The sequence below is a fragment of the Oncorhynchus mykiss genome, chromosome 7, assembly GCF_057628025.1.
Source record: "Oncorhynchus mykiss isolate SJ-2025 chromosome 7, ASM5762802v1, whole genome shotgun sequence".
NCBI classification, from domain to species: domain Eukaryota; kingdom Metazoa; phylum Chordata; class Actinopteri; order Salmoniformes; family Salmonidae; genus Oncorhynchus; species Oncorhynchus mykiss.
Window position 1 is genome coordinate 58,444,099 of NC_143028.1, and position 8,446 is coordinate 58,452,544.

Below are 8,446 nucleotides of genomic sequence, written 5' to 3' on the forward strand. Positions count from 1 at the left end.
TTTTTCCCATTCCTCCTTGCAAAACAGCTCGAGCTCAGTGAGGTTGGATGGAGAGCATTTGTGAACAGCAGTTTTCAGTTCTTTCCACAGATTCTCGATTGGATTCAGGTCTGGACTTTGACTTGGCCATTCTAACACCTGGATATGTTTATTTTTGAACCATTCCATTGTATATTTTGCTTTATGTTTTGGATCATTGTCTTGTTGGAAGACAAATCTCCGTCCCAGTCTCAGGTCTTTTGCAGACTCCATCAGGTTTTCTTCCAGAATGGTCCTGTATTTGGCTCCATCCATCTTCCCATCAATTTTAACCATCTTCCCTGTCCCTGCTGAAGAAAAGCAGGCCCAAACCATGATGCTGCCACCACCATGTTTGACAGTGGGGATGGTGTGTTCAGGGTGATGAGCTGTGTTGCTTTTACGCCAAACATAACGTTTTGCATTGTTGCCAAAAAGTTCAATTTTGGTTTCATCTGACCAGAGCACCTTCTTCCACATGTTTGGTGTGTCTCCCAGGTGGCTTGTGGCAAACTTTAAACAACACTTTTTATGGATATCTTTAAGAAATGGCTTTCTTCTTGCCACTCTTCCATAAAGGCCAGATTTGTGCAATATACGACTGATTGTTGTCCTATGGACAGAGTCTCCCACCTCAGCTGTAGATCTCTGCAGTTCATACAGAGTGATCATGGGCCTCTTGGCTGCATCTCTGATCAGTCTTCTCCTTGTATGAGCTGAAAGTTTAGAGGGACGGCCAGGTCTTGGTAGATTTGCAGTGGTCTGATACTCCTTCCATTTCAATATTATCGCTTGCACAGTGCTCCTTGGGATGTTTAAAGCTTGGGAAATCTTTTTGTATCCAAATCCGGCTTTAAACTTCTTCACAACAGTATCTCGGACCTGCCTGGTGTGTTCCTTGTTCTTCATGATGCTCTCTGCGCTTTTGACGGACCTCTGAGACTATCACAGTGCAGGTGCATTTATACGGAGACTTGATTACACACAGGTGGATTGTATTTATCATCATTAGTCATTTAGGTCAACATTGGATCATTCAGAGATCCTCACTGAACTTCTGAAAAGAGTTTGCTGCACTGAAAGTAAAGGGGCTGAATAATTTTGCACGCCCAATTTTTCAAAAAGTTTGAAATATCCAATAAATGTCGTTCCACTTCATGATTGTGTCCCACTTGTTGTTGATTCTTCACAAAAAAATACAGTTTTATATCTTTATGTTTGAAGCCTGAAATGTGGCAAAAGGTCGCAAAGTTCAAGGGGGCCGAATACTTTCGCAAGGCACTGTATATAGAGAGATTTAACAGAATACTGTCTCTGTTTTCCTTCTCTGTCTCCTGCAGGGGGAGTTGCTGAGCCCGTGTCGCTGTGACGGATCTGTGCGCTGTACCCACCAGCCATGCCTCATCCGTTGGATCAGCGAGAGAGGCTCCTGGAGCTGTGAGCTCTGCTACTTCAAGTACCAGGTCCTTGCCATCAGCACCAAGAACCCACTGCAGGTACAGTGTGTGTCTGTGTGTGTATGCGTGTGTGCTTGCGTGTTTTTGTGTGTCTACAAGCACTGTCCCCTCCTCAGGAGTTCCATATCAAATCTAATGTTTTGTGTGGATGCTAAGCATATCGTCCCACTCGAATGCTCCCAAAATACTTACAGATATAACAAAACAAATCTTCTTGCCTGTGGCTGCATGACATCAGTGCACAGATAATTATCTCCACCAAAAAGACACACATTGATCCACCGACTCCCCTCTCTCTTTGTCTCTATACTTCTCTCTCTCTCTCTCTCTCTCTCTCTCTCTCTCTCTCTCTCTCTCTCTCTCTCTCTCCCCCTCCACCCCATCCCCTCTCCCTCAACCTCCCCCTCACTCTCTCCAGTGGCAAGCCATCTCTCTGACTGTGATAGAGAAGGTGCAGATAGCAGCCATTATGCTGGGTTCTCTGTTCCTCATCGCCAGCATCTCCTGGCTGGTGTGGTCGTCCTTCAGCCCCTCGGCCAAGTGGCAGCGCCAGGACCTGCTCTTCCAGATCTGCTATGGCATGTACGGCTTCATGGATATCGTTTGCATAGGTGAGCTAGACGGTTCTATGACGTAGACCTCACTGACATACTGTCAAAGATAAACATACGGTTTTGTGATTGCAATTGCAGGTATGATGTGTAGAGTTGCGTATGAAAAGAAAGGAGAATACTTACATGCTCCCAGAGTTTGAATGTAGGAATGGTGGTTGAAACGTTCCAGTGTTCCAGTAAGACTTGAGGTGTGTGTGTTAGAGAATGTAAGTGAGTGAGAGCAATTTGTTTGTTTTGGTCTTTGTTTCTCAGAGAGGTCGTAGCCTGTGTGATATGTCTCAGGTGAAAATGTACAACCACTTCTGAAGTGCCTTGAACATCCAGACTGTTTAAATATTTACAGCACACTTGTGCAAAGGTAGCCTATGATACTTTCTGCTTGAAAGAGTTTTTTTCTTACTTTCTCTCCCGTCTCTGCGTCCTTTCATCTGTTTCCCTCTTTGTCTGGCCATTCACATTCTGCAATCTTTCACCTCTCTCTGTCTGCTTGCCTCCCTCCATCTCTCTTCTATTCACCGTCTCTCTGTCTGCTTGCCTCCTTCCATCTCTCTTCTATTTACCGTCTCTCTTTCTCCTACCACTTGTATCACTCATGCTTGTCTCACTTTCATACCTGTGCTCTCTCTCTTCTCCCTCTTTCTCTTCCTCTCTCTCTTACTCCTTCCTAATTTTCATGTCTGTCTGGATTCTCTCTCCAGGCCTTATAATCCACGAGGGATCGTCAGTATACCGGATCTTCAAGCGCTGGCAGGCAGTGAACCAGCAGTGGAAAGTACTGAACTATGAGAAAGCCAAGGACCTGGGCGACCCCATCAGCTCCAGCGGCAAGTGTGGGGGGCGTGGGGGTCGAAACCCTCCCCACGAAACCCTCCCCACGGCTGACAGGATGGGCCGGACAGGCCAGCGTGTTAGGACTATTCTCAACCACCACTGTGGCTACACCATCCTGCACATCCTCAGCCAGCTGAGGCCCAGCAACCCTCGCATCAGACCCACATCCAACCGCGAGGTGGTCATGAGGGTCACCACCGTATGAGAACGGACCCAGCGGGGGTGGTGACGACAAACATAAGGGCGTGGATGCAGACATCCTGCTCCTGATAAACCCACCCTACGGACACGAGGGGAGGGAGAGCAGCACAGTTAAAGTTACAGTCACAGACAGTAGGACAAAATCATTAAGAAATAATTAAGAAAGAAAAAAGAAATAGCTCTGATTTAAAAAAAGCTGGAGGACTTTCTTTCACCAGCTGAATTACATAAAGCATTGTCATTATTCCTGTTCGTCTGTTTTCTAAGAAAAAATTGCAAGTGTTATTATTGATTTAGATTTTATAATCGAGAGCAGGTTAAGGAGGAAAAATGGAAAGGGACAATTTTTTACATCTGCCCCCACCAAACGCATACCACCAATGATGACTTACATCTCCTCCCCCTCCTCAACCCCCTCTCTCACTCTTCAAGGTGTCTGTGACAGACATTCTCTGTCCACCTGTAACACCTGAACTGTCCCTGTGGCGCAAAGCATACCGGGAACCACCTAAAGAATGAGCAAAAACGTGCAATAAAACAGTATAAAGAGATATGATTGACATGGCAAAATAAATGAGATTCCAACATTACAATGCATCTTCTGCAATAAAGAAACCTGTACATGTCATGGTGAACCCCTATGTGATGTCACAGCTTTATTGAACCCCTATGTGATGTCACAGCTTTATTGAACCCCTATGTGATGTCACAGCTTTATTGTACACAATGTTTGATATCAATATTGTATGTTCTGTTTTCTTCATTTACTGTGTGAAGTTGTGTGATTGGTACCTGGGAATATTTGAGTATTTGTTGAGGTTAACAATACAAGCTAGGTAAATATTAATAATTTGAGTTGATCAACTGGAACAGATTCGTTTTGTTTTTCATGGTTTGAAATATAGGCCTGGCAATGCTGAGAAAATGTTATTGACAGCGCTACAAACGGCTATATCAAACCACTAATACAGGACTTTTAAAGGCCTAGTGCACTCATCATTCTTTTTATTCTTATTTTTTGATTTCCGATTTTTCAGGGGGTTCTGCAGCACCTTTAGCACCCTTACTTCCCGGGGCTAGGTGCTTACCTCCATCAACTGGAATTGACATGGAATCAGAGCCCCATCTGCAAATGGGTATGGTAAGTATTCAAGTGAAGAATGGTGTGTATGATATTATGGCCTTTCACAACAGAAATGTTGATGCTTTGTTAACCCTCTAATACCACATTGTCTGTAGTCTGACTGTTGTTTACAGAATGCTGGACCATGCTATGCCAGGCCTACGCGTTAGAGAGGACCACTTATACCCTCTGTGTTTTTGAAAAACAATTATTTTGAAAGCGTTTCCAATTCAGTAAATGTGGAGTAGGCCAACAGATGGCGACAAAATGACCAATATAAAACATTGATGGTCTGTTGAAGTTCTCTGTAGGCAGCAATACGTATTTTGATTCCGTTAATATAATGAATGGTGAAAAATGCAGAAATCGCAGACCTGGTTGCTAAAATGTTTATGGTTCGCCTAATTTCAGCTTAAATGACAAACAAGTCATGTGTAGAGAATCGTTGTACCATCTAAACCGCTGTGGATTATCTTTTCAATAATATTGCATTTTCAGCTGTTTGAAGCTGGGGGCGGCAGGGAGCCTAGCTGTTAAGTGCGTTGGTCCAGTAAGTGACAAGTCACTGGGTCGATTCTCTGAGCCAACTAGGTGAAAAATCTGTTGATGTGCCTTTGAGCAAGGCACTTAACTCTAATTGCTCTTGTATTTCGCTCTGGATAAGAGTGTCTGCTAAATGAATCAAATGTTTGTATTTGTATTTATTATGGATCCCCATTAGCTGCTGCCAAAGCAGAAGATAACATTCCTGGAGTCCAGCAACATTAAGGCAGTTATAAACAATTCAAAACATTTTGCAACAAATTAAGTGTGTTCCCTCAGGCCACTACTCTACTACCACATATCTAGAAAACAAAATCTATGTATCCGTGTGTGTATAGTGTGTATGTTATCATGTGTGTGTCTGTGCCTGTGTGTGTGTGTCTATTCACAGCTGTTTCATAAGGTATATTTTTATCAGTTGTTTTATCTGATTGTAATGTTTGCATGAGTTACTTGATGTGGAGTTTCATGTAGTCATTGCTCTATATAGTACTGTGTGCCTCCTATAGTCTGTTCTGGACTTGGGGACTGCGAAGAGACCTCTGCTGGCATGTCTTGTGGGGTATGCATGAGTGTCTGAGCTTTGTGCTAGTAGTTTAAACAGACAGCTCGGTGCATTCAACATGTCAATTCTTATCACGAACACAAGTAGTGATGAAGTCAATCTCTCCTCTACTTTGAGCGAGGAGAGATTGACATGCTAATTATTAATGTTAGCTCTCCGTGTACATTTAAGCAGTAGCATGTAAATCTTGGTGGGGCAAAGAAAGAAAGTGGGATGCATGCCAGCAAAGCCAGTACACAACACAACACTAAAGAATACATTAATTCCACTATAACAGTGACAAACGGTGGCCATAAACGGCCTACATAAACTGTCCCAACAGCAGTCCCAACATCTTACCACTGCTACACTTGGCTTTCAGTGGAGCCAGTTCATTCAGCCTCATTTACTGCCTTTAACAGAAAGCTGATATGGCTGACTTGCTTTAACAAATGTGGTTTCTAATAACAATTGAGATGTACAAACTATGGCATAAGGGGACGACAAGCGGATAAGAGGCAATCCGTAATTTCGATTAAGACATTAATGAGCGAGCTAGGACGGACGTAGTCAATATAACTATTTGTTTAGCACCTTTGAAATGTACAGCGACAGAATTCAGAACATGGGCCGTTCTTACAGTGCTTTCCTTGTACACCAAGTCAGAACCATAGGATAAATAAAGGGGGCATATAAGCAGACAATGAAAGCTCTTACAATATTCGATATTTCTCTAAAATAGGTTATAGGCTACATGTGCACCACCAAGTCAGAACAGTAGGCGAAATTAAGAGGGGTAAAGAGACCAAATTATTAGGGTGAGGCACATGGGCTACTAACATCTTACTACACAACATACACTTAGTATTACTTTCTTAGCTACAGTATACATATCTGCCTGGCATATTACATCATTTATGCAGCAGCATACAATACATCTTTGGACTCACATTGTTGTGCTGTGCTCACTTGAACAGGAAGGTGGTGCGGTGGTCCTTTGTGGGCAAATTTTGTCATCAAAGTCTGGCATTCTCTGGATTTATGCTGCTTTCAAAACAACTGGGAACTCAGAAAAAAACAAGATTGAATCATGATGACGTCATTGATCTTCAGGTCATAGCTCTAGAAAGAGGCCGGATTTACAATTCCGAGTTGGATGACCGTTCAAAACTTATTTTCCCAGTCAGAGCTCCTATATTCCCGACGTTCCAGTTGTCTTGAACTCACTGAAGACAAGTTTTCGCTGTTCCAAGTTAACAGTTGTATTGAGCACGGCACAAATCATGCTTCATTGACAGCATGGTCAAAGTTGAATGTTTATCATTTTAAAGTTGGAAAAGAGCCCCTTAATCCCAGATTTGGGACCACACACCCACTTCACTGAAAAACAGGCTAGTGATTGCTTTGTAATGCTTGCAGTTAACGTTAGCCACGATCACTGATTCCTTCCAAACCACTCATTGTTGAATTTGCGATTTCCAACTTGTTGTGTAATGTTTATGTCCAATGGCTGATGAGCACCGATACATTTTATCTATAATTTCTCTTCATATGACAAGGATTTTAAAGGATTTTCCACTGGATTGTCGACTTGATTCATGATGATGACTGCCAGCTAAGATTTTCAAAGTATAATATTGACTTGATCAGTCCAATCAAAGCTACTGTACATATTACGTGATTTGATGTCATTTTATCTGTGGCCAATGACCTTGAGCCTTCTTGGATGGGAACTTCTAATGTAACTCTATGGCAGCACCCAAGGGACTAGAATTTTCTAGCTCTCCCCTTTGACTTGGCGGTGATGCAGTGTCCCCATGAGTGACAGAACACTGAGCCAATCACGGCGCAATGCTCCGTATTCTCTGCTGGCTGCCCCACTACCACAGAAGCACTGAGCTAGGCTGAAACACCTGCATTTTGGAGCTGCCTTACTCAAGAAAACAAAAAAGAGACCATGTTTGTATGCAGCTTTATTAACTTAGTGATATATATATATATATTTTTACACTGTTTGCAAACTGATATGTGACACGTATTAATGCCAAAATAACATGCAAAACAGGCAAGCCTGTGCAAAATAATTCCCTGAATGACGGGTTGCCACTGCATTTGAGGTCCAATTGTAATTTTTCTAAGTCCCTCTTTGTGGCACCTGACCACACGACTGAACAGTAGTCAAGGTGCGACAAAACTATGGCCTGTAGGACCTGCCTTGTTGATAGCAATGTTAAGAAAGCAGAGCTGCTCTTTATTATGGACAGAGCTCTCCCCATCTTAGCTACTGTTGTATCAATATGTTTTAATCATGACAGTTTACAATCCAGGGTGATTCAATTTCCACATCATTCATTACAAGATTTACACTGAACAAAAATATAAACGCAACATGCAACAAATTCAAAGATTGTCTGATGATTAGCTGAGAGAAATCGATAATAAAAAGATTGTGGATTAGGGCCTAATTAATTTATTTCAATTTGAATGATTTCCTTATATGAACTGTAACTGTAATTTGTGTAAGTGCCCCCTACACGTTGAACGCACTTGCTGAAAGTCTGTTGTTAATTTGTTAATTTGTTTACTGTGAAATAGCATTGTATCTGGTCGAACACTATTTTATCCAAAAGTTTTCTAAGGGTTGGTAGCAGGCTGATTGGTCATCTGTTTGTGCCAGTAAAGGGTGCTTTGCTATTCTTGGGTAGCGGAATGACTTTTTCTTCCCTCCGGGCCTGAGGCCACACACTTTCCTATAGGTTTAGATTAAAGAAATGGCAAATAGGAGTGGCGATGTCATCCGCTATCATCCTCAGTAATTTTCCATCCAAGTTGTCAGACCCAGGTGGCTTGTCATTGCTGATAGACAACAACAATGTTTTCACCTCTTCCACACTCACTTTACGGAATTCAAAATTACAATGCTTGTCTTTCATTATTTGGTCAGTTATGCATGGAAGTGTCAGTTCAGTATGTTGTTGGTATGTCATGTCTAAATTGGCAATATTAGTGGGTTTTGTGATGAATGAGCCATCTGATTTAATGAATGGAGCTGAGTTCGCCTTTCTCCCGAAAATTTCATTTGCTGTTTACTATTGTTCTTTATCTTTGTTTCATA

General features: G+C 42.3%; 1 protein-coding gene across 1 annotated transcript in view; it reads left to right on the forward strand.

Annotated features, from left to right (window-relative positions):
- The window catches only part of LOC110528219 (E3 ubiquitin-protein ligase MARCHF9), a 35,427-nt gene extending 31,678 nt beyond the window's left edge, over positions 1–3,749 (forward strand). Inside the window, exons 2-4 of the mRNA XM_021610082.3 lie at positions 1,359–1,514; positions 1,894–2,086; positions 2,788–3,749. Coding sequence (XP_021465757.1) covers positions 1,359–1,514; positions 1,894–2,086; positions 2,788–3,125 — 687 coding nt within the window. The 3' untranslated portion in view covers positions 3,126–3,749. The remainder of the gene's footprint in view (positions 1–1,358; positions 1,515–1,893; positions 2,087–2,787) is intronic.
- The last annotated feature ends 4,697 nt before the right edge of the window (positions 3,750–8,446 follow it).